Source organism: Eptesicus fuscus, chromosome 5 (genome assembly GCF_027574615.1).
Source record: "Eptesicus fuscus isolate TK198812 chromosome 5, DD_ASM_mEF_20220401, whole genome shotgun sequence".
NCBI lineage: Eukaryota > Metazoa > Chordata > Mammalia > Chiroptera > Vespertilionidae > Eptesicus > Eptesicus fuscus.
The window spans coordinates 19,966,282-19,993,396 of record NC_072477.1 but is presented as its reverse complement, the minus strand read 5'-3'; the positions used below and the strand labels follow the sequence as shown (position 1 = coordinate 19,993,396).

The following is a 27,115-nucleotide window of genomic DNA, read 5'->3' as shown; positions in this document are numbered from 1 at the left end:
AGGATGATGAAAAGATTCTGGAAATGGATAGTAGTGATGGTTGCACAACATTGTAAAATGTACTTAATGCCAATGAATTGTGGACCAAAAATTGGCTAAATTTTATGTTATGTATATTTTACCACAACTCATTACAAGTTGTTTTTAAATTGAGATATAATTCACATACTATGCAAGTTACCCCATTTAAAGTACACAATTCAAAGTTTCTTAGTATATTTACAGAGTTGTGCAACCATCACAATAATTAATTTTAGAACATTTTCATCACCCCTCCCAAAAAATGAGGTCCCATTAGCAAATAATCCCCAATCTTTCCACCCTGTGTTAGGTTTAATGCAATATATTTTATCCCACAATTACTTTTTTTCTACATAAACATAAGCCTTATGGGATAACTTCTGAGGAAAAAAATCCACAACTCTCTTTAAACTCTTAAATCTTTCTCTACCGTTACTTGGGTGGTCAAGATAAAACTCTACTAATGAAAATTCCTATGGACAATTTTTCTGCAATTTAGATGAAAATCACACAAATCAGTAAATATGAGCAATTTATCTTTTCATTTTCATTTTGTTTTTGTTATTTTCTACTAATATGTATGTATTTCTAATCTTTAGATACTCCAAAAGAACCAAGAGCACTGTGAAAGATGACGGCTAGAAGTAAAAAACACTGGGTATGGAAAAATTCCTGGCACATTTTAAGACATGCCTTTTACTTTGTACTTCATTAATTTGCTCTTGTTTATAAGTTCCTGTTTCTGTTCTTATGCCTTTCATGTGTGGTCTTGTGCCCTCAAAACCAACTCCAAACGCTGAGGGCAAATACTGTCTCCCTTCCGCCCACCCTACCTCTCCCAAGAATACACAGCAGACATTCAAGTTGAAATATTCTGAGAAAATGAAAACCCTTTTATGTGTTCAAACTAATTTAAATTCCACAGCGGAATTACCTATGTTCATTACATTAAGGCAATTAATAATTAAATATCTCATACACAAAAAGCATTCTGGCACTGGACCCCCAGGTTCAAATCATGGCCTTGGGTATCTCTCAGGGGCTTCACTTTGTAAGTAAGGAGAAGTATGTCTAACATTTTTTTCTGGGAATTTAATGAAAAGCACTTAGAACCATGCTCAGTGGATAGTAAATACAATAAATGTCCACTATTTTGTTTCTTTCCATGCATATATTTTTCCCTTAAAATTATGCCATTCAGTCCAGCTGGCATGGCTCAGTGGTTGAGCATCAACCTATGAACCAAGAGGTCACAGTTCAATTCCCGGGCTCGATCCCCAGTATGGAGCATGGAGGAGGCAGCTGATCGATGATTCTCTCTCATCACTAATGTTTCTATCTCTCTCTCCCTCTCCCTTCCTCTCTGAAATCACACTCTTAGTCGACAACTCAGGACACAGCTGACATTCTCCAACTCTCTGAGTTACAATTTATAAACATGCTTGATACACAGGGTGTCCCCAAAAAATGTATGTAAACTTTGAAACCATTCCTTACAATAACAGGGATAGAACCTGGTCTCTGCCTGGGCTAAACTGATTCTCTCACCTAATGATCTGGAAGAGTCATAAAACGTGAAACCATCAAACAGCTATTTGGATGTAATATATCAAAGCAGTAAAAGCAGGTCTGAGAAAAAGAGGAACAAATAATTCCACTATCTTCCTAAATTTCACCGATAACTTGTTTAGTTTGACTCGTTGGTGGTATAAATATTTCTTAAGTTAGACCATCTGGGTTTGTATTGTGGTTCCATCATCTACTAGCAGTATGGATGGCTTTGGCCAAGACAGTTAACCTAAGCCCCAGTTTCCTCATCTGCAAAATAGTAATGATGATTATGATTACATCTACTTCATAAGGTTGTTTTAAGGATTAAATGAGATAATGCATGTAAAGTGTTTAATGAAAATGCCTGATACATGGTGTTTAAAAAACTCCTTTTCATTTACATATCTAAGATGATTTATATTATTTTTATTATTTTACTTATAATACTTTAAGGTATTATCCTTCTGTCTTCAAATTGGAAAAAGCCAGGCATAGATGAATATATATACTTTGTTTTCTAAGGAGATGTTAAAGATCTTGAGTAAAAAGAGAAAAAGCATGCCAACTGATTTTTCTAACTCTAAGACCTAATCAGACACCAAGAAAGCAGAGAATAAAATTAATAAAACACAGAAAGGGTTAAGAGGTATTTAGAAATACTAAGGACATGTTATTTTGAGAATTCATAAAACAGAATACTTTGCCTTAAGAAGCTGCTGAAGATACTATGTCATTTTTCATGGGTGGAGCATAGTAAATAGTAAAAAAAAAGAAGACTGCTGAATGAATTAAATTCTTATTGTGGCTGTGATGGGGCAAAATTTGCCACCTCGAGATGTGTCTCATTGGCATGAGGACTTTTTTAGGAAACAAAAGATTCATGAAGAACCTCTGCTCTTCCCCCTAGTGTGGAAAAGAATTTAGATAGAGGGCCTGCTCCAGAAAGGGAGCCATCATCATAGAGAACTACAGTTGACTCACGAACAACCTGGGTTTAAACTGTGTGGGTCCACTTATTTATTTATTTTTTTAATTTTATTGATTTTTTACAGAGAGGAAGGGAGAGGGATAGCGAGTTAGAAACGTCGATGAGAGAGAGACATCGACCAGCTGCCTCCTGCACATCCCCCACTGGGGACATGCCCGCAACCAATGTACATGCCCTTGACCGGAATCGAACCTGGGACCTTTCAGTCCACAGACTGACGCTCTATCCACTGAGCCAAACCGGTTTCGGCTACTTATATGAGGATCTTTTTCAATAAATATGCACAATACTGTAAATGAATTTTTTCTCATGATTTTCTTAGTAACATTTTCTTTTCTCTAGCATACTTTATTGTAATAATCTATACTAATAAAAGCCTAGGTGGCGTCTCGCCCTCGTGTCATCACAAGATGGCTGCCCCCACATCATCACAAGATGGCCACCACAAGATGGCCAGCAGGGGAGGGCAGTAGGGAGCGACCAGACCTGCAGGGGAGGGCATTGGGGGGGACCAGGCTTGCAGGGGAGGGCAGTTGGGGGGGACCAAGCTTGCAGGGGAGGGCAGTTGGGGGTGACCGGGCCTGCAGGGGAGGGCAGTTGGGAGGAACCAGGCCTGCAGGGGAGGGCAGTTAGGGGCAACCAGACCAGCAGGGGAGGGTAGTTAGGGGCAACCAGGCCGGCAGGGGAGGGCAGTTGGGGGTGACCAGGCTGGCAGAAGAGGGCAGTTGGGGGCCATCAGGCTGGCAGGGAGGGCAGTTGGAGGAGATCAGACCGGCAAGGGAGGGCAGTTGGGGGTGATCGGGCCAGCAGGGGAGCAGTTAGGTGTCAATCAGGCCAGCAGGGGAGCGGTTAGAGGGTGATCAGGCTGGCAGGCAGAAGCGGTTAGGGGCAATCAGGCAGGCAGGCAGGAGAGTGGTTAGGAGCCAGCAGTCCTGGATTGTGAGACGGATCCCAGATTGTAGAGGGTGCAGGCTGGGCTGAGAGACACTCCCCACCAGTGTACTAATTTTGTGCACTGGGCCTCTAGTAGAGTATATAATAGATGACATACAAAATACGTATATGTTCATGACTATTTATGTTATCGGTAGTTTTTGGGGAGTCAAGTTTTATATGTGAATTTTTGACTGCATGGGGTATAGTCGCTAATCCCTGCATTGTTCATGGGTCAACTGTATCCTATATAATAAAAGCCTAATATGCAAATTGTCCCCTCAACTGGGAGTTCGACTACTCGCCATGACATGCACTGATCACCAGGGGCCAGCGCAGAACATGGTGGGCAACTTGGCGCTGGCAGCAGGTGGCAATGGAGGTGCTGCTGGCCCAATGGGCCCTGATGAGAATGGGACCGCGGTGGGATGGTGGAGCAGGTGAGCAGGTGGCGCCAAGCCAAGGCAGGTGCAAGTGGGGCCCACCCCATTGCCTGGCCGATCTCCCTGCAGACGGTGACCAGCAGTGGCAGCGGGGGGCGGGGCCGCTACCTGGCTCTCAGGTGCTGAGGGAGCCGGGTGGGAGCCTGTTCGCCCCGCCAATCGCCCTGTAGACAGTGACCAGTGGTGGTGGCCCAAAGACTGAGGCGGAGGGGGGCATGTGGAGACCCGGGGACCCAGATGCTGCCCAGGCCCCAGAGGTCAGCTGGGATCTGCCCTTCCATGCCAGATGCTTGCACTTCGATCGCTGGCCAGGCCTAGGGACTGTGCCCGCGCATGAATTTCATGCACCAGGCCTCTAGTAGTGTAATATAAACTAGGAGGGGTAGACAGGGAGGAACCTAGCAAAGTCTGTTTGTTAAAATTCCTCCCAGTGTCTCATTGTTTCCTGGATGGCCCAGCAAACATTTTTTACCAAACATTTGCTCTTTTCATCTTCCTGTGAATTGCCTTCCTTCCCTTTGAAGTCCCAAATCACTACCCCTTTTTCCTTAGCTCAAAATGGCCTATCAGCCTCATTTTACCTGACTGCCTTTGGAATCTGTCATGGTCGCATGTATTCCCCATATATGTATGTAATGAAATTTGATTTTCTCCTTTTAATTTCTCTATTTAATTCTTAGACCAGCCAAATAACTTAGAAGGATAAAAGAAAAAAATTTTTTCTGCCCCAACATAACTGAAACTAATTAATAGGCCAAACAAAACACAGGAGATGCTAGGTGTTTTAAAGGTCAGATATCAAATAAAATAATATACCTTGGAAAGCCAAAAAATATAAAAATGTAATAGTCACAGCTCTTATCTATACTAATAAAAGGGTAATATGCTAATTAGACCGGACATCTTCCGTACAAAGCCACGGTGGCAGGGGCTGAGGCAGAGGCAGTTAGGGGCGATCAGGCTGCGGCAGGGAAGGACAGTTAGGGGGCAATCAGGCTGGCAGGGGAGGGCAGTTAGGGGGCAATCAGGCAAGCAGGGGAGGGCAGTGAGGGGGCGATCAGGCTGGCAGGGGAGGGCAATTAGAGGCGATCAGGCCAGCAGGCAGAGGAGGCTAGGGGCAATCAGGCAGGCAGGCAGGCGAGCGGTTAAGAGCCAGTGGCCCCGGATTGCAAGAGGGATATCTGACTGTAGGGATCGGGCCTAAACCTGCACTCGGAAATCCCCTGAGGGGTCCTGTATTGGAGAGGGTGCAGGCCGGGCTGAGGGATCCCCTCCCCCGTGCACGAATTTCATGCACCAGGCCTCTCGTCTGCTAATAAAATAAATTTAACAACATATTCTCAATTAACTGTGAAGATGGGGGAAGGGAAGTATAGCAGCGATGATACCCAGATAATTAAGAAAAGTTCCATTTAAATTTTAAGTATATTTTGTTATTTAAAATTTTAAGTATATTTTGTTATTTTAAACAAAGACCTATTTGAGTGCTAACATTTAATTTTGGCATAAGTACATATATGCCAGTTCCACTGAGGGGGAAACGACTGATGGTAGATTATGATTATGAATGTGCCACACAATCTGCTCATAGCCCCAAAAATGTGTGTTGCATGCAAAATCCAAGAATAAGCAAAAATGTAACAGTACTAAGCATGTATGTTTGCAATAATTTTAAACATACAGAATCCCATGTAGCCATGGGCATGCTTCTGAAACCAAAGGTCTTTATGACTTTGATGAGATTTAGTTTTAAATTCTAGCTCTAGAAATCATATCCTTCTTTCTATATCTTTGCCCCTTGGAGAACTAGCCTTTCCTCTGATAATCAGCAACACCCAGGGCAGCAGAAGACAGTAGCCTGAACGTGACTAATGGTCACACAGTCTGCACCAATGGCAGGCTAAAGATAACATCTTCATCTAAATGATGTTTCTGCTCCTTAAGTCCCAGGTGGAATAACCCTCTGGCTACATGAAACCTGACAGAGGCACTCGGGTAAAAGACCTCAAGACCTGAAGAAATGATTTAGTACCCAGTTCACATCTAACCAATCAGCAAACAGCAAAATCTGAACCCCCAAAGCCCACATTGTCTTATAATTTTGCCTTATATAGTAATCTGTAATCTATACGCCATCAAGGAGTTAGGTCTCAAGCATTTGCTCCCCGTCAACGGATTGGCCAATTCAATATTAAACTATTTACCTTTCTATACTGCAGACTTCTGCTTGTGAATTTATTTGGGCCAGTCCATGCAGGTAGACAGAATCAGAACACTGAGGTCTCAGAAACACTTCTGGCAATGCCAGTATTTCCTCTCACTACTATTCTTAGAATTACTGCTTAATATACCCAGGCTGCAGTGACATCTATGATGCTTTATACAACATCAAAGGTCTTTACTAAATAATCCTGTTTCTTGCTCATTACTAGTTATGTCCTTCCTTGAAGAAACCTCCAGAAGTCATAAAATGTGCACCTGGCCCTAACTGGTTTGGCTCAATGGATAAAATGTGCACCTGAACACCAGGCATAACTTTATTATTTGCACATATGACAAAACTGTCTGTCAGAACATAAAATACACACAGAAAGAGAAGACAGCATGGAGTACACTATCAATGCTTAAGGAGGGATAGAGAAAGAGCCTCCTGCCCAAGAGTGTCTGTGTTCTGTAAGGGCAATTCTCATTGGTCAAAGACTGGGGGGAGGGGGAGGCAACTGATTAGATTTAATACTGATTTGCTCTTAAAACAAGAGGGGGAAGGAATAAAAAGAAAAAAAATTTTTAAAAGAAAAGTATTTCAGACAGATTTAATGTGGAAACACATCAGCCTTATATGGGGTGCTAGCAGATGGAAGTATGCACATAAAATGCAGGAACAATATGGGACACTTCACTTACCATAATGACAAGAGTCAATTTAGATATTTATCACTTATTTAGGCATTGTTAGCACCCCACTTATGGAGAATTTACAAACTGAGGGTCCTCTCACAATGTGATTTCCTTCTCTTTTGTTATTCATAAGTGCTATTAAACACTGGGGGAAGTGGGGTGCTCAAATAGAACTCATCTATTTTTGTTCTTGCCAAAATTATGGAGGAAATTCTAACAACCCTATTATGAAAAAATCCCCAATAACTGCTGAAAAGGCAATAAATATTCTCATCCCTCCCTCCCATAAAAACCTACTATCAAACTCTCCTAAACAAGTGGCTTGATTAAAAGCTATTGCTAAAAAGTAACAGCAGTTGCCCTAGCTGGTTTGGCTCAGTGGATAAGAGCGTCGGCCTGAGGACTGAAGGATCCCAGGTTCGATTCTGGCCAAGGGCACATGCCTAGGTTGTGGGCTCAATCCCCCAGTGGGGGGCATGCAGGAGACAGCCGATCAGTGATTCTCTCTCATCATTGATGTTTCTATATCTCTATCCCTCTCCCTTCCTCTCTAAGATCAATAAAAATATATTTAAAAAAATAAAAAGTAACAGCAGTAATAAAAATCATTTGTATATAAGTACACGCACACGAAGAAATCTGTAGACTATATGCCAAACAACTGACACTGGTTAGTGAGATCACAGAGAACTGTTTCTTTCTGTGACATGTATCTGTAATATTTGGGTTTTTGAAAAGGTGTATGTACTGCTTTTATGAACAAAATAAGTATGAATGAATAAATGAACAATTTAAATGTGGTATTAAAAGTCCCATATTTGTATGATAGGCACTTAGCTAGACATGAGCAGAGAGCAAGGACGATGGGCCAGGTACAGGTCATCAAGGTGGAAAGCCCGGCGCAATAGGCAAAACTGGAAAAACAAGGAGCTCACCCCAGGGTAACCTTTCCTTCCCCTACGTACCAGCTAAACAGCACTGGAAATGTTCATGATTCAGTGAACAGTCTCGTAAAAGCGTTATTTATAAGCAACTTCTAGGCAGCAAGAGTTCAGTACCTTTATAACACTGACGCAAAATGAATGGGAACTAGGTTTACCATTTCTTAGAGACAGTTCTTGTATGGCTAGACTGGGGACAACTATGAAAGTGTTCAGTGTGGGCGATTGTCAAGCTGATGAGCATCAAATCAGACTCCTCTCCCTACCCTAGAGATACTGTTTTAAAGCAGCCCTTGGGTTTGTTTGTTTTTTACTTCTGAACAAGAATGTGTCCAACTATTTTAATCTACTTTCCCATATTACTATTGCTATTTCTCTCATCTGCAACTAGAGCAGCCTTTGTTAGCACCAAGCCCTGCACAGTAAATTTCTCTCACAAGCAGTCTATCACCCCCTCCCTAGTAGTAGCTTAATCCTTTAATTAGTTTCAATGCCAAAAAATAGGATTTCCTGAGGACAGCCGCAGGATGTGCGACAAGCAGCAGGGGCCAAGGCTTAAAGTTGTTGATTCAATATAATCAAGAGTTTAAAAGAATGGTTGCCAATGAACAGCCAAAAACAGAGGTTCTTAAACAAAGGAAGAAAGGAGGCCAAGTACCTTTGAAAAATTAAGGCACTGAATTTTAAACTACCAGCTCACAAGCAGGACAGAAAGTCTTAGTTTGTCCAAAGATGATCCTACCATCCCCCTTCAGGGCTGGAAAATATCACAGGACACTTTTAGACAGAACTAAAAGGATGAGGACATATGTGTACTGTGGTTAAGCATCCACCTTCAGATGAAGAAGGCTATTAACAAATAAGGCAATAAAGGCTAGGATTAGAATGCAACCAATAGTTTTAGAGGTAGAAGGCAAGGCAATAAAGAGTTTCACAAAATGATTAGTATTGAAAAATTTTTTAAAGTTTATAGTGGGCAAGGCCATTTGTAGGTTATGTACTAGAAAATTTGAGATTCTGGATAACTAATACTCTATAAAAAAAGTAAAACAAAAGGTAATTCCAATGAGCCTTAAGAAGCCTGACCATAGATCTCTGAATCCTTAGCTTTCTTTTTTCCCTCCCCTAATTGGTTTTGAACTTCATGTATGCCACCAATTCATTCAGCAAGAATCATCAGAAGGAAGCATCGAGGCATTTAGATTTCCAAAAACAATGAAAATTAGCAACTTAGCTTTACCACCAAAGTCCTGCTCCAGAAGTCAACATTTCCCTTATTTTTTAAAAAAGAGATCATACATCTTGCCTTCAGATTTCCTTTCCTTTCCCCAATTACCATCAATCAGTAGAGTTCTTTTTGGTTCTCTTTGATGCAAGCAAGCTCAAAAAACAGGGCAATTCTTTTTTTTTTCTTTATTAATTAAGGTATTACATATGTGTCCTTATCCCTCTTTTTGTAAATAACATATATTTTTTATTGATTTCAGAGAGGAAAGGAGAGGGAGAGAGATAGAAGCATCAATGATGAGAGAGAATCATTGATCAGCTGCCTCCTGCACGCCCCCATATTGGGATCAAGCCCACAACCCAGGCATGTGCCCTGACCGGTAATTGAACGGTGACCTCCTGGTTCATAGGTTGACGCTCAACCACTGAGCTATGCCAGCTGGGCTATAGGGCAATTCTTAAATCTCTTAAAAGTTAGTTTGATTATTAACTGAGGTTTTCTTTAAAATGGGTATACCAGGGCCTTGACCACCAAGTCCTGGTGGACTGGTAGAGTGGACAAGCTCTCCAGCAGTAAAATCATGTGGGGTGCTTTTAAATAACACCCTGCCAGGGTCTCACCCTCATTGGGTCTGCAAGGGGCCTGATATCACCCTGACATCAGCATTATTACTAAATTTTAAGCTTTCGTATGTGTGAGCAATGTTAGGAACCACCATATTAAAAGTAACTCTGATGCAAATGGTCCATGGACAAAGTTTGAGAACGGGCTTGAAAGAGAACACCTTAATGTGCAGTCCTTCTGAACCTCACTTCACTGTCAAGTACATGGCAGGAAGATACAAATATTTAGATAATTAGAAAAACCATAGGTGACCATTAAAAAATAAATCAACTCTTCTTCAGAAAGCTCTCAAATCTGGCAAGCCATCATTGTAACAGTTCTTAAAGGAGAACAGAGGCCATCTAACTTGTCACTTGTTTATATGTATTAAGTATTCTTATAGCAATGAACAACAATAAAGCTGATGAAAAGCTGGGCTCAAGTCTCCCAGATAAAGTCCTCAGAAATAATTGGGGGGACGGGGGGGGGGGGGGGAGGGAAGAAATGCAACTCGAACCATGTTAAGGTTTAGAAAGTTATTCTTCAACAAACAAAACAGAGGCTGGGCTATAAAGTTAACAAATCAGAAGTGATGAGAAGAACAGGCTGAAGTAATGATCACATGTCTCAGCTGAACAGTATCTGAATATATAAAATTGTGACTAAAAAAGGTTTTTTTAATATTTTTATGAATTACAGAGAGGAAGGAGAGGGAGAGACAGAAACATCAATGATGAGAATCACTGATAAGCTGCCTCATGCACACCCCCTACTGGGGATCCAGCCTGCAACCCAGGCATGTGCCCTTGACCGGGATCGAACCTGGAACCCTTCAGTCTGCAGGCTGATGCTCTATCCACTGAGCCAAACCAGCTAAGGCTATGAGGGAAATTTTAAAAGATATTTTATTATGAAAAAAACTACAGTAATTCCCCCACTTCAATCTTGCAAAAAAACAGTCTGACTCACAGTACCATACTTCAATTAAGAGTTTAGTTCCTTTATATCATCTTACGCCATCTACTAAGGGAGGAACATCTAGTTCAGGGCTCCTTTCCTGTCCCAGAGGAACTCAAACTCCTTATTTATGTTTTGAATTAGGAACGATATTTTACTAAATGAACAAGTCTACATTTGTTCAAAGGTTAGCTTTCAGCCTGCTGCCTGTGGGCATCTTAATAGCCAGCTTCAAACAAACTCTGAAACAAGACAAAAAAGGAGAGACCACTCTTGTGGCAGGAAACTTTTATTAGCATTTGGATTTGGAAGAAAGAGATGGGAGTGGAAGAAGAAATAGACAGACCATGATATAAAAGCTCATGAATACTCAGAATAGATTTCTGGAGCAGAGAGGGAGGTGAAAGGGATTACTAATCCTCAGAGAGGAAACAGGTAGGCAGAGGCCCCAAAGGGCTTTCATTTGTGGGGCTGATCACTCACAACTCAACTTTGCTGCCTTTTCGAAAAGCAGCAGACCAGAGATCACAAAATCAGAAATAAGTTGTAAAATAGCCTGTTTTAATAAAATGTTAAATATCATTAATGCAATTTTAGAAGTAGAAGTGGATGGAGTTCAGGCAAGTACATTCTACTCAGAGACAAGATATTAAGAAAACTTGGTGCATTTGTAAGCTCAAGTTTCTTCACCTGTAGTGTTCAAATTGCTTGCTGATGTCAGAAAGCTTAAGCCAATGGTTAAAAAGCCCTATAAGCTAGATGATAATGAGGCTACTTTACAAAAGAAAAATCTTTATTTTTCTTTGATTGCTAGTAATTTAGTACAGTGAAATTGTCTAAGAAAAAAATCCACATAGAAAGGTTGATAAACAGAAGATTTGAGTTTGCTTCAAATAATTAGCTGGTGTTAAGAAAGTTTAAGGTTTTGGGGGGTGGGGGGGTGAGCGAGAAGGAGGAAACTGAGAAAAGAGGAAGCTGAACAAAGGAAGAATTTATCTATGGCTCTGAGATCAGTCCTTCCCTGGAATCCAACCCCTACCACTAGACTAGACAAGAAGCATGCACTGTTCAACTCCACACTCCTAAAGAGCATACCCACTACAGGACAGAGAGTAGGTTTAATTAATGTCTGATTCATGTGAAATTGAATATTTTTTTAACGGTGTTCTAGGTAGTAAGTTATAAGACAGGAGGGATCTAGTCTGACCCTCAGGTACACTACTAAACATACCATGGCTAAGCATAAAACTGTGCTCACTAGAAAACTTGACTTTTATTTAGATGAATTTCTAATAGTAACATGAACAAATTACGTAAAACAGAAAAATATAATAAAGAAAAAGTGAAACCCAAACATTCCTGGGCTCAGAAAGCACAGGGTTTAGAGAGGGGAGTACCCAGGCCCAGCCAAAGGAAAATTCCGCCTGCCAAGCATAACAAGTGAATGTTAGGAGCTGTTAGCCTCCTGTGGAGAAGCAGGAAATTCTCTTTATAACACCCACCCCCAAAACACTGTTTTCTTGAACAGTTCTGCCCCTCAGCATGGGAATCCTGGAAGGCTGTTTTTTTGTTTGTTTGTTTTTTGTTTTTTAAGTTTTCCAGTTCTCTTAAATTTATTTTTGACAGTTCCTGGGCTTCTCAAGGTGATCATTTAACACCTCATTAACAAGTCTATTATAGGAATTAAGGCAAATGAGGCAAACCTAATTTTAATTACACCTCAATCTGCCCATACCAACATTGCTGAATGGGCCCAATTCCTTTCAAAATGAAGTACTAAAAGTAGTTTTCTAGAAAGTTATTTGTCATCATTTATCTAGTAAAAGGTTTCTATCTAGCTTACTTCATTCCATGATTTCGCCATTCTGGCTTAACATTCCACTATACAAGAACCCACTCATTTTCTAGTTATCTCTGGATCACGTGTGCACTCATTCATTCAGCAAAATTACTGAAAGGCTTATACTAAATGTCAGACACTAAGCTGGGCACATTTTATTAACTAAGTCTTTAGCCAGAAATAAAACACATCAAAGCAAAGCTCTGAAAAATGGACAAGCACAATTTTAGTTGCTTTAGTCAGACAATTTGCCTTGATTCATAAATAGATCTTACAGCTACATTTCCATTACTGGACTTGGATTAGTAATGTGAGAAGTAAAAGCTGGAACTTCAAATGTCTAAAGGAATTTGTCAGAATTTCCTAGGCTTCATTTTTTTCCTCTCCACCTGCCTGTTCTAACTCAATATACCCACTCAAGATACAAGCACATGAACAGGACAATCTCCACCCATTGTCAACCTATTTTGGTTCCTAGTCACATGTCTCTCTCTTCTTTGGGAAAAGGACAGGAACTGGAGAGCAAATGTGGGAAAGGTAGGGAGGAAGGAGAAAGGAGAATTTACAAAGTAGGTAGGGAACAGATCTCAACCCTTGTATTGGTAAGCTGCAGCTTTTCTGAAGGCTCCACTCTAGTCCCCAAAGAGTAACATGTCTTCCCACAAAAAAGATGAAAACATTTATTAATAATCAACTATATACTATTTGTGTATGTGTTTAGGCCTTACTTTCAACCTTGTAAGCATGATTTATTTCCATGTTATAAATGTACTCTGGAATCTAAAAATAGAACAGTTTTAACTACATGATAAAATTCTAGTAGTATAGAGTATTAACTAAAAAATAGAAGTCTCCCCCTCTGACCAGGAAGTGGCTCCAGGTTCGGTTTCTGGCTTTCTGGTAGCTAGTACCACAATGCTGAGCAATACACCTACATCTCTGCGTCCTGTTCCATCTACATGGTATGTGTTTGTACTTCCATTACTTTCCATGTTGGCTCCACTAATCACAACCAATTTTGTAATATTACTATTTTTAAGTCTTCTCATGGCTGATTACATAACTTCATAAATTAAAAGACTATTTCTTAACTTCAAAACGTGTTATTTATAAACTTGATTTAGTATCTAATTGTTAGAATTAAGGCGAGCCCCCCAAGTCAGGGGTCCTGATAGAACACAAAACATACTCGGGAGCCAAGCAGCAAGGCAAACATCTTTACCTTTATGTAGAAGGGTGCGCACACATGGTCTGGATGCACACGCACACCGAGCAGGTCGTCTGCTCGGCTTTATAATCCCTGACACACGTGATCTGTCCTTTGCTCTTGATTGGAGCTCAGGCGCACAGTCTTTCGCGATTGGCTAATTCAAAGGGAGGGGTTGGCCTTTGCTGCTTCAAGATGGCGGCCCCCAGGGGAGCTGTAAGCCATGTGGCCAACATGGCGGCTGCCAAGTCACACAGTCCAAAATGGCGGCTGTCTAAACTGTTCTTTGACAGAAAAGATGACTTGTTTATTCTCACATACTGACTTTCCAACAAGTATGATGACAGAAACTGACACACTTGCATGCCCTCACCTTCCTCTCCCTACTTTCTACATCTCCAGCCTTCTTGTGGCTACTTTCACATTGTCAAGATTTTTTATTTTTTTATTTCTTTATTGATTTCAGAGAGGAAGGGAGGAGAGAGAGAGAGAGAGAGAAACATCAATGATGAGAGAGAATTATTGATCGACTGCCTCCTGCACACCCCCTACTGGGGATCGAGCCTGCAACCCAGGCATGTGCCCTTGGCCAGAATCGAACCTGGGACCCTTCAGTCCACAGGCTGACGCTCTATCCACTGAGCCAAGCCGGCTAGGGCAAGATTTTTGATTTTATATCTGGTTTATAACCATAGCTAAACCTTGAATGCTTAGCTATAACTGGCCCTAAACACTAGAAACTAATTAAAAACAATATTATTTCACTACATTTGTGTTAAACCAAAGAAAATTTCTCAAGTGTCAAGACTAAGTGTTTTCTCCTTTTTTAACACCCTAGAACTCAATTCATATTTTAGTTTTGACTTCATCTTAAATGAAAGAGTTGTTTCATATTTCATAGCTCATTAAGTATTATCATTATGAAACAACTATTTCAGATCCACTAACTCTGGTTGGTGGGGCAAAAAGATAAAAATCATACGAAGCCCACAGAGAGAGAATAACAGCCACTAAATGTGAAGGACATATAGTGCCATAAATTCTACAATCTGACACAGGTCATGTCTTTGCTTGGAATAAAATAGATATTAATAGACAACCCTAAAATCAACTGAAGTATTTAATGACAAGTATTTACATTTTAATTGAAGTCTAACCTGCTTTGTAGTTACCTGTAAGTCCTTTTTATAAAAAACTAAGTTTAGCTTCTCTATTCTAATTTGACTTATAATGTTCTTCCAAGAGTTAGTTTCCATATCTGTATCATTAATGAGATACAGAATCCACAAGTTAAAATGGAGCAAATGCTTCCCTGGCTCTGAAACCTAACTTATAAATGGTTGCTTCTGGTTACAAGAGGACCTGGCTAAGATAGTAAAGGCCAAACCACTGTATCATAAAAGTATGAAGATTTTCTCACTAAGAGAAAATCTGTAACAGCATCAAATCAAATATTGCATTTATATTAAAAAAACAAATTATTAACCATAAATCTACTGTATATTTTTTCCTAAGTCACATTGGTCAGTATACATGAGGCTTCAATTCAGAAATAATCCTGAAAGAGTAAATGATTAATGTTATCCTCTTTAGGTGTACAGAGTTCTTAACTTCTCAGAGTTTAAGAATATAATAAAGGACTAAATCACAGGTAACTAAGTCATAATTGCCTCTCTTCAAGGCACCAAAAGATTATTCATTTAATCATTCACCAAGTATTTACTGCATGCCTACTATGTGCCAAACACAGCTCTAAACAGAAGAAACCAAAGGTGGCCAAAATTCCCTGTTTTCATTCTACTTGGGGAAGAGAGATAATAATTTTGAGAACAATGAAGTCAAACCACTATTGACTGACTCTAAGGCAGGGGTCCTCAAACTTTTTAAACAGGGGGCCAGTTCACTGTCCCTCAGACCGCTGGAGGGCCGGATTATAGTTTAAAAAAAAACTATGAACAAATTCCTATGCACACTGCACATATCTTATTTTGAAGTAAAAAAACAAAACGGCAAAAACACCCGCATGTGGCCCACGGGCCGTAGTTTGAGGACGCCTGCTCTAAGGTCTTGAAATAAGCACTATTTAAGATACAAAGGAGCCCTGGCCAGTTTTGCTCAGTGGATAGAGTGTTGGTCTGTGGATTGAAGGGTTCTGGTTTTGATTCCAATCAAGTGCATAAACCTCAGTTGGAGGCTGGATCTCTAGCTCAGGTCAGAGTGAGTGTGGGAGAGAACCAATCTGTGTGTCTCTCTCTGTCTCTCCTCTCCCTTCCACTCTCTCTCAAAAAAAAAAAAAAAAAATCAATGGAAAGAATATCCTCTGTTGAGGATAAACCAAAAAAAAGAAGAAAAGATGCAAAGAAGGAGCAAGACATGCATCCCTGCCCTCAAAGAATTTATAATCTGACAGGGGAGATGACGTATACTTGGAAAAAATTTAGTGAAGTTTTAGTCAACTTTCATACATTCATCTTTGGTATAACTCATACTTTCACACATTATACAATAAAATCCCTAGCCTATCTACTCTGACTGACCAGTGGGCTTTTAGAGTTTCTGCCCAATAATATTGCCTATTAACTGAAAGCTCATTTTTGGTGAAGTCTCCATCGTTCTATAACAGCATTATTCTAATATTTTATTACACTCATCCTTGTATTACCAAAAATGTGTCTGTTTTTGTATCCTACCTAATAATAGACAAATATGCAAATTGACCGTACCTTCGCTATGCCCATGATTGGCCAGGAGGCACGGGGGGGGGCGGGACTCGGGGTGGCCGGGTAGCTGATTGGGTCGCCGGGAAGCTGAGCTGTGTTGCCAGCAGCAGCACGAGCTCAGCGTTGCGCCATGGCTGTGCTGCGGCACAGAAGGGGCCTCTGGGGCAGCGAGCTAACGTCCTGCCGTGTGGACCATCAAAAGCGGGGGAGCTGGGTGCCTGTCCGCTCAGGCAGCAGGCCTTTCAGAAGCCTCTGCCACGCCAGAGGCTTCTGAAAGGCCTGATGCACCAGCGATTGCAAGCAAAGCGTGGGAGCTGAATGCCTTTCCACTCAGGCACCAGGCCTTTCAGAAGCCTTCGGCGCCTGGTGCACCAGCGGACAGGCACCCAGCTCCCCGTGATCGAAAGCAAAAGCGTGTAGGGGACCCTACACGTGCATGATTCAATCATGCACTGAGCCTCTAGTCAACCTAATACTTTTACAAGATAAGACTGCCCCCTGCTGGAACTTCTACACTCTGCACAACCTCTATCCTCACCTCACTCACTCAACTCACCCATTCATTCATTCTACCTGTACTATTATGCTCTGGCTATAGTGGCCTCCTTGCTATTCCTGAATACAGAGTAAAAGCATCAAAGTACAGGAAATATAGTTGCCTCCATCTGAAGGCCTTCTATCCCTGGATTTTCAGGGCTAAAGCTTCACCTCCTTCAAGTCCTTGCTAAAATCCTACCTTTTCAATGACCACCTTATTTAAAATTGCAAACTGGGTCCCCAGAACCCCTGATCACCCGTCTTCCTGGCTTACCTTTTCGCCAGAGTACTTAACACTTGCTAACACACAGCATATGTTATGATTAATAAAACTTCAATTTTTCTATGCAGCACTAGTCTCTGGGACTAATACAATAACCCACTATCCCCTGTATCCCCAATACTCCCCACATATATACTTCACTTAAATGATCTCCTTATTTGCTTATTTCCTGTGGATTCTGATTCACACAGTCTAACATGTAGTGAGATACTCAGCATTTGTGAGATTGATGAAATGCCATGTCCTGAACACCAGAGATTAACTTTCTCTTAAAGCAGGCCATTCTATTATAAAATCACACTCAGGTAATTAATTGGAGATGCCTCTTTTCAAGGCCACCTTAAGACATAGTAAAGAGGTTCTTGCATGGTTCACAGCTCTTTTTCTACAAGGACAATAAAAAGATGCTTTCAGTGGTGCCATAAAAATAAGCATTACCTTAATGCACTCAAATCTAAAATAAATCAGTCCAAATTAATTAAGATCAGTTAAAAGTCTTTATGAAAAATGGTATCTAAGTCTACTTTTGGTTAGATTTTTATTATCCTGTATTTTGGCAGAGAAACAATGTAAGCAACAGAAGTTTGTCATACTAATTTAAAATTTTAGTGAGGAGGGTGGGGGCTGGGTGAAGGAGGGTAAATGGGGGTTACAGGGGACATCTGTAACAGTGTCAACAATGAAGAAAAGCTTTAGGGAGTGATTTTAAAAATATATTATTTAAAAGCTAGTAGTGGCAACTTTTTTAAATGGTCATAAATTCTTTGACCCACCTCCCATTTGAGATGGGAGTGTTATTTCCCATGTCCTGCAATCTGGGCTGGCCTTAGTCACCTGCCCATAACAACAGATCAGAAAAGGTCACGAGGTTGCAGCAGGTTCCTTGGATCACTTGCTTGCTGAAGCATCCTCTCTGGATACCTTACTCATCATGCTATGAACCCATGCCACATGGTGAGGACAAGTGAAGGTGTTCTGGTCAAGAGCCTCAGCTGGGCTCAGCCTTCTAATCACTCCAGCCCAGGTTAGACTCAAGCTTAAGCCCCAGATATTGAGGAGCAAAGACAAGCCATCCCTGCTGTGTTCTGACCGAATTCCTGACCTGCAGAATCTGTGAGCATAATAAGGTGGCTGTTGTTTCACGCCACTAAGCTTAGGGGGGGTTAGAGAGGCAATAGATAAACTGGAACACAAATGCTAACCCAAAGCCTATATCTAGTTACCATATTTCATTTTCTTACCACCTAGATTTCATTATTTAGTACAGATAATCACTTATCCTTATCCAGAGGTCATGCATCACACAAATTCACGCTCTGGGGTAGGGCAAATAAATTAGCCAAAGTTAACTTTGATAGCTGTTAGCCACCCATTTTTTCAGTTAACTAAAGCTGTCTGCTGAATCAATAAGGTTGATGCACCTATGTGTGCTAGCTATATAGATAGCTAGGTATATCTCAGATCAAAGCACACTATTTCAATAACACCATGTGGGGAGGAGAGAAGATAATATTATGACTGTTAAGAGGGAGCTACACTCAAGGCTCCATGCTGTGTTCACAACATTAATGAAATGTTTTTTCTCCAGGAATCAATTCATGAAATTGAAAATGATCAACACTTCAAAAATATATTTCCAAAAACTCTCACTAGAGATAACAAGGATGTATCACAGATCAGAAGTAATATTAAGGTAAAATTCTGACTTAAGAAAACAGGTTTAAATCAATCAAAATCGGACATATCACTTCTTTCTTGTTTTTCAATGCAAAGCAAATTAATCTTACCACAATGTTATTTAACTAAAAAGTCTAGAGCTCAAGGCTGAGAATGTGAGATCTTTTATGACAGTAGAAATGATTTTAGAAGCATTAAGAAAATGTACAATTAATGTATGGTTCTTCAATGAAAATACTTTTAAAAGTGAAAAAACAAAACAAAAATCCACCGGCTCCCCTTTCACTGTAACTTTTCTGCAGTTAACACTGCCCCCTAGTGATGCAGAATAAAAGTGAACTATCGAAAGCAAACGTCACACCTGATTGTTCATTTTAGTATTTTAAGTTAGAGCACCTAATCTACAAATTCCACCAAAGACAGAATAAACAAATTCAGGATGACCTATATTAGCTACTGTATGTTAAATTATAAATTCTTTTCAAGGCACCAAATCAAGGACACTAATTCATGAAAACAGCAGCTTTTAAACACCATGGGAATGAAATATCACTAGATAGTGAATTAATTGCACATAAAATTGTGCAATTCAAGAAAGATTCTAAAGGCTTATTACCTGTGATTTATAAGGGTAGACAGGATTGTTAGACTGAAGTCTCACCACCAACAGAGAATAAAATTCAACAGGAAGCAAGCCAGACTAGTTCTCATGGCATGTGTATCAAACACTGAAGTGTCCATAGAAACCAAGGCCTCACAGACCTGCCAGCTCGCTGATTAGGGTACCTGGCTCCTCATTTTAGGAAAAAAGCTTTAGAACAAACCTATGTTTGGTTGCTAAGTATTTACGGAGCCCAGGGCATTTTCCAAGGAAAGAACAACTTACCAAGGTTGGTGCCATCCTTCCCCATGATGCACTCCATCGAGGTGATGATCTGCTGCACAACAGGTGGTGACAGTGACGTGGCATACACTGCACTATGAGAATGTGTTCGCAGGTAGTCTATCAGCTCCTGGGGAGTTCACAGAAGCAAGGCATCAGAGGCAATGTTTGAGTTCACCGGCAATGTCACTGCCTACCTTCCAGGAGAAAGCAGGCTCCTCCTCCCTTCAGCACACTGGAATATGGACATTAATCTGAGAGGCAAGGGCAACCAACTGGGTTGGACACAGGGCAACATCCTTACACTTTGTTTTATATTTTCAACCTGCCACACAGAATGAGAAACTAGTTTTAAAGAAGCGCTCTAAATTTGGAAAGTGTTATCATTTAATGATATAAATAGATCTACAATGCAGAATTGAACAAGAAAGTGTTTATATTCCTTTTGGACAAGTGGTTTACTTGTAAGTATTACAGAAAATATCATCTGCATCTTACCCCACATCTGCAAAGCCCTCCTTACACTCCTAAATCAGAGAAAGGCAACTCTCTAAATCAATTTTAAAGGCATTCAATATCCTCCACACAGATATTTATAAAATTATATGTGGCAGAAATTCACTGGGTCTTTCACAGAACACTAAAGCCTGCAATAAAGAATAAGGAAAAACCTTGTCTGTCAGATACAAGGTTTTCAAAGCAATCAGTTGTCTATCCCCAATCTCTGATGCCTTCTAACTTCACTAAGTCTTTAAACATTCACACAAAAAAGCTATGTACCAGAATCAAGAAGACACATAATGTGGCTTTTTTACAGTGTATCACTTCAAAAATATGCAAAATTGTGTAAAACCCACAATAACATAAATATAATGTACCTAAAATATTTCCCAGAGTATTCTGTCCTTTGATTTAGCAATAAATCTTACCAAAAGGCAATCAACTCTCCAAAGTAGCCTGGTCCCATTAACAAAATTCAAGGTAAAAAATCTACCAAACTTGACTAAAACCACTGATAATGAATTTTCTCTAAAGGGCAATCAATTATTAAGAGAAAGTCCACCTTTTAAGATTTCCAAAGTATTAAAGAGGAATTAAAGAAATTTATGATTGGCTACTACTAGTATATGCCACACACAAATACTTAACACACACTGGTTTTTTTCCTAAAATTGCTGTTTTTTAAAATAACAGGGTTTTTGTTTGTTTGTTTGTTTGTTTGTTTGTTGTTAATCCTTACCTGAGGATATTTGTCCATTGATTTTTAAAGAGAGTGGAAGGGAAGGGGAGAGACAGAGAGAGAAAATCTGATGTGAGAGAGACATATCAATTGGATGTTGCCCAAAGGAGCTCTGATCATGCCGGGGGGATCAAACCTGCAACCTAGGTATGTGCCCTTGACCGGAATCAAACCTGGGACCCTTCAGTCTGCAGGCCAACACTATGTCCACTGAGCCAAACTGGCTAGGGCAAAGTAAGTTTTAATGAGATGTAATTCACATACGATAGTATTCACGTTTTCAAAGTGTACAATTCAGTGTTTTTTAGTATATTCACAGAACTATACAACTTTCATCACTACCTAATTTTAGAACATTTTCATTACCTCAAAAAGAAACCTCACACCCATTAGCAGTCACTTTCCACTTCCCTCAGCTCCTCAACCCCTGGCAACCACCAACTTACTTTCTATCTCTATGATCTGCCTATTCTGGATGAAGCATATTGAAGAAATAATATAACATGTGACCTTTTGTGACTTCCTTCTTTAACTTAACATAAAGCTTTCAAGGTCCATCCATATTGCAGCATGGACATACATTATTATTTCTTAAACCCTTACTACAATCTTATAAGCCAGCATATTTATCTCTGTCATACTGATAAGGAAAGTGAAAAGTTAAATGCTTTGACCAAGGTCTCACAAAGTTAAAGAAATAATCAAACCCAGGCCTCTGTCTCCATGGTTCAAACATTTCTACCATGCCACATACCTCGAATGCCTTAGAGGTCAGTATATGATTTTTAAATTGAAAAAACAAAACACAAAACACATACACACACACAAAAAGAAAAACCCACAAAACAAAATAAAAAACAAAGCCTTATAATACACCAGAACTAACAAAATAATCTTTTTTTCTTCCTGTCTTTATGTTCACCCAAGATGCATTTAAGTCTAAGGGCAGGGAACTTGGTCTTTTATTCCCATCGGCTCCCATGACAACCCCACTACTTTGAAACTGTGAGCACAACTCAAACCCAGCAAGAGTGTGGCGAACAGGCAGCACCACTGTGTGTTCTTTCATACAAGAGGGTATTCTATATCTCAAACCAGCATGTAGTTTAGAACGAAGCTCAAAGAAGAAAACAACAAACAATGAACAGAACCAGCCTTCAATGCCTCAGTCACTCACCAGGCAGCTGAAGTGTGAACTCGCTGGCACCATGAGCCTAAGCCACAAATTCAGGATCTCCGCACCCAGTTTGGAAGCTATTAGATGTGACTTACCAAACATAGAAGTCAGTGCCTTTATTCTTAACTGCTCAATAATCACAGCCCAATTACCTTCTTCCCTCCAATGTATCCTCCAGAAGCACCAAAGCTCTTGGTAAATGTTCCCATCATAACGTCCACATCCTCAGGATCCAGGCCAAAGTAATCTACCACACCTCGCCCTGCAGGGCCCAGAGCCCCGATGCTGTGGGCTTCATCAAGATACAGGTATGCCTTGTATTTCTTCTTAAGGGCAATCACCTCAGGAAGGCGAACAATGGATCCCTCCATGCTGGCAAAACAGAGTAAAATAATACATACACTGAGACTTCTTAACTCTCAAAATTAGGAGCTGGCCACTTTATTAATTTCTGATTTTACTGCTTTTTGAAATAGTCTAACAACTCTGTCTGTGGTTTTAAACTGGCAAAATCAAATGATGCCATGGCTAGACGATCTTTTAAAACAAGTACCAGAACACAATTAATCTTAATTCACTACAGAGGAATAAAAGTCACAGCAGATTCTTCTAAAGCTTGTTATTATAGACAACATTAGACTCTGCATCACATAGGTATGCAATTGAAATTCTACAGAAAGAATTAAAAAACATTAGGAGGTAAGAAAATAAGTGGAAGGGCTGCAAATAGATAAAATAAAAATTTCTTAACATTAAAATGTGTATAACTTGTTTTGACATATTAGAAAACATATTTTAATTACTGACCTATATACAAATTCCCTCTACAAACAGAAAAATAAAGGATCCAAATAGAAGGGATATTTGAGGACCATGTAACATGATGGAAAGATTAAAAGCCAGACAAAAAGACTTCTGTCCTAGAGCTCTCTCTGCTTCCAGGTAATTTAACAAGTCAAAAACACTGTCTCCTTAGTTTCCAGAGTGGACTAATTAGTGTTCCTTGAAAATGAAGTGAGGCTGAAAAATTCTAAGACTTCATGGAGCCAAATCAGAAAGATTAGAATCATAAAGCAGGATTACCTATATATTCCCTCCACAAGGATTAGAATCTTCTTCCAGGGCCTTCGTGTCCGAGGCTGACCACAGACAATGGCATCTTTCAATAGCTTCTCTAGGCTCTGCATGTCTATAGCACACACAAAAAGATGTCAGCATAAAGTACCTTCCTCTTTCCTAACTTTATTCCAGAAATGCAAATAAACATTTCTTACTTAGGAAGAGCGTCTTATACAGCAAAGGACATTAACAAAGTCAGAACAGGGCAGAAAAAGATGGGGCAAAATGAGTGAGCTACTGCTATCTTTAATTAAAATCTCATCTGAAATGCAACAAATGTTCAAAGTCACAGAAACTCAACAAATGACTGTGGCACAGGTGAGTCAGGTGGTTAGCAGGCTTATGAAATGACCAATGTTTCATGTTAAATACCTGGCCATTCAGTTAGCTTTTTTTATATTTATAAAATCAACTATATCTTTAATCCTAGTGAGTCATTCAGAAATAATGCATAAAGAAGACTGAGCAAGACTATGAAAACCACTATAAATATATACACCTCCTAAAAATCAAATATGGGGGAAAACTTCAAAGTACATGCCCATTTCCTTTCACAGAAGATATACTTGATAAATGCTTGTTAAATAACTTTATCTTAGTAGTGGGTTAAAAATACAGTAGTCTGGTTAATGCTATAGAATAAATTCCTAAATGTATGAATCTGTGTTAAGCAAGCTTGGCAATCAGTTGAGATTGTTTCTGTTTGATTTGATCTGCTATCTGTACACAACCAAGTTCTTGTGGCTCTGTTGGTTCTTAAGATGGTTAACAGGTCTAGAAAACAACATGGCTAGTACTACCACTAATGAGGGTCATAATTTTCCTGTTAAAGATAAATGTTCTGAAGACCATTTTTGCCGCCACTATCGACTTCATATTTAAATTAGTTTCCCTGAAACACTGCCCTTAAGAAACCCCGCTCCAAAAAAAACTCAAAAAAACTGCAGTATATTTAACAAGGGTGGGAGGCATGCCATCATAAAATCTGATTTTATAGTCATTATTGCTCCTCACTGAAGGAGGGCATTATTACAAAGTTACATGATTTTGCTCTTTTCATAGAAAGGACTTCAGTAGAAAAGAGAAATAATAAAAACACCACGAACACAGATAAGATGGCCATAGACTGTGATTGTGTTGACACCTTCAGTTATTCATAAGAACACAATCTGTCTGCTACCTGACCCAGAGACAGGAGATGCTGTCCCGGAAGTGTTGAAGCGGCTAGTCCTGCTGCAGAGGGCAGCATCTGGCAATCAGCAAGAGCCAGTAAAAATGTAGTCATTGTTTTAGTTTCCTCTGTTTACATACAGAAAAGAGGAGAAAAATAAATACTGATTCAAAATTTTAGATGAAAGGAAATATCTGTAGTAGAATGCTTAACCATATTATCAACTTAGGGGGGAGAAATCCAGTATCTCTCTTATATTATGCTTCACAAATCCCATGTAAGAATAAAGATGTAAATGAAAAACATACCACAAAACTACCAGAAGAAAATAAGAGACTAACCCTATTATCTTAGACTATGGAAGGCATTAACACAAAATGCAAGTTGTAAGACAATAAATGTGACAACATAAGCATTTTAATAAGTCTGCAGAGCAAGAAACTAAAAACAAAGTTAAAAGTAACATAAAAAATAATGCAACATCAAAGAAAATAGGAAGGGCTCTTATAATCAGTAAAAAAGAGAAACCATTTGAAAATGGCCAATTTACAAAGAAATCCAAACACAATACTGTATACAAAGTTGCTTGACACCTAGTAATTAAAGAAATAAAATTAACATGTTGTTGATTATTGGAGAAGGGAAGTTTTAAAATGTTTCATAATGGCCTAAGTTGGCGTGTGAGTCATTGTCATGTTGCTGAGTAAAAGTCTGCTTGGAGGCAATTTGGAAAAGTACAAAAATACTTGTGCCCTTTTAACCAGGCATTCTAAGACTGCTAGGAATTCATCCTAAGGCACTAATCACATCATTGAGCAAAAATGTGGGTAACAGGTAGTACCGTTTCTAGTAGAAAATTTTAGAAACAACCTCGATGTCCAAACTGGAGACAGTCTGAATAAGGGCACTTCCAGACACTGCCTGCCACCCTGACATCAGGGGAGGAGGAGAGTCACATGGATTGCCAAAGTTCACGATGTGTTGTAAGAAAAGAGCAGGTTCCACAGTGGTGTTTAATAAGTCCCAGTTACATAAAACAAAATGCTATTTGCATCATTCTTATTGTAAAACATTTTAGATAAGACAAAAGGGAGGAAGTTATTACCATCTCTAACCTTCCAACCAGGAGCACAGACCTACTATTTTGGTGTTTATTCTTCTAGACTTGGTTGTACGCGTACTCACTTTGGTAAAAGATGATATTAAAAATACAGTTTGGTAATCTTTCTTCTCTACATGTTTTAACTACAAAAGTTATGCATTTTTATTGCAAATAAATATTGTAATAATACATAAAGATATTTCTATTTAGGAAGTTATGGCTTTTGAAGGGAGAAGGGAGGGTGGGAGGGAGAGAGATTCGTTGCTCCACTTATTTACCCATTCATTGGTTGATTCTTGTATGTGCCCTGACTGGAGAATCAAACCCACAACCTTGGTGTATCGGAATGACACTCTAACCAACTAAGCTATCCGGCCAGGGCTCAGAAAAAAACATTTTAAATGTTGCTATCTTCATTTATATTTTCTATTATTAATATAACCACTGCCACTAATCCAAAGAATACCAAACATTAAGGCCTCCACAACAAACTCACTGTTGTGTTTGAAGACTCGAATGGTTGCTCCTGACAGTCGGGCTCCCAGAACCAGTGATGCATGGTTCAGTTCATCACTCAGAATCAAGCAACCCTGCAAAACCACAAGCACAGGAAGTAAGAAGCTGGGGTGGAGGCGGGGGAGGTTTCATTACACAAAAGACCAAATGCTAAAATCATTAATAATAATTATATCCTATTAAGGAAAGCTTGTAAAACAGCAAGCTATCAAATTCAAGAAGAAAAAAAAAAGTATAGTTGGGTTTTTTTACAAAATTAATTTAGAAGCAGATGCAAAATTCTAGCCTTTTAATTTAATTTCTTCATTCCTGAGATGGACAGAAATATCCAGATATATAGCAATAGGTTTTTTATTGATACCTAAAATCTGATATACCAGATAGTCTTCATGGTTTCAGTTATGTTGGTCTGGTATCATTTCATGAGTTGGTATGATGCACTATTTTACTCATGGAAAGAGTGTGTGGGGAGAAGGCAGCAGAGGGAGTAATGCTTGTGGAAACAGTGTATTCTTCTTCCCACTCCTAACCATCCAGAGTTCAATGACAACCCCACTTATTAATCTACTAGAGGCTCGATGCACGAAATTCAAGCAAGGGTAGGCCCTCGCAGTCACCCCGGCTGCTGCCTCAGCCCTCACAGCCCCGGCTTCGCCCTGAAAGTCGTTCAGATGGTGTTCTGCTGTTCAGTCTAATTAGCATATTATATAGGATTCCCAAAATGACATGGAGTGTAGGCTTAGTTTTGCCCTTAAAATCTCTGAACAAGTTTTTCTTTAAATCCATGTAAACATGGGTTTCTATTAAGGCAACAAGAAACATCTGAAGCTCTCAGAATTTTTATTTCTTCCCTAGTTCTTACTCTTTCACATCTCATGCAGGTTCCAACCTATAAAGTCTGAACTCAGAAACAGGTTTTTCTCTGTCAACAATAGCCTTCAAAATATCTGATTAGATGAAAAAAGTAAGGAGAAGAAAGTGTCAGCGTGCTCCCAGAATAAAAGGAAAAGTATTCCTGGCTGGATACTTAAGAATTTGCAATAGCAGTTGTCTGTCTGAAATTTTTACTGTATGTAAAGT

The 27,115-nt window shown here is 39.6% G+C and overlaps 1 protein-coding gene across 2 annotated transcripts in view; it reads right to left on the bottom strand.

Moving 5' to 3' along the window:
- SPTLC2 (serine palmitoyltransferase long chain base subunit 2) overlaps positions 1–27,115 on the bottom strand; it is a 97,776-nt gene that overhangs the window by 21,969 nt on the left and 48,692 nt on the right. For both annotated transcript variants that reach the window (XM_008138784.3, XM_028141311.2), the window contains exons 6-9: positions 26,016–26,109; positions 23,211–23,316; positions 22,280–22,499; positions 19,714–19,840 (exon numbers count right to left, since the gene is read on the bottom strand). In XM_008138784.3, coding sequence (XP_008137006.1) covers positions 19,714–19,840; positions 22,280–22,499; positions 23,211–23,316; positions 26,016–26,109 — 547 coding nt within the window. The remainder of the gene's footprint in view (positions 1–19,713; positions 19,841–22,279; positions 22,500–23,210; positions 23,317–26,015; positions 26,110–27,115) is intronic.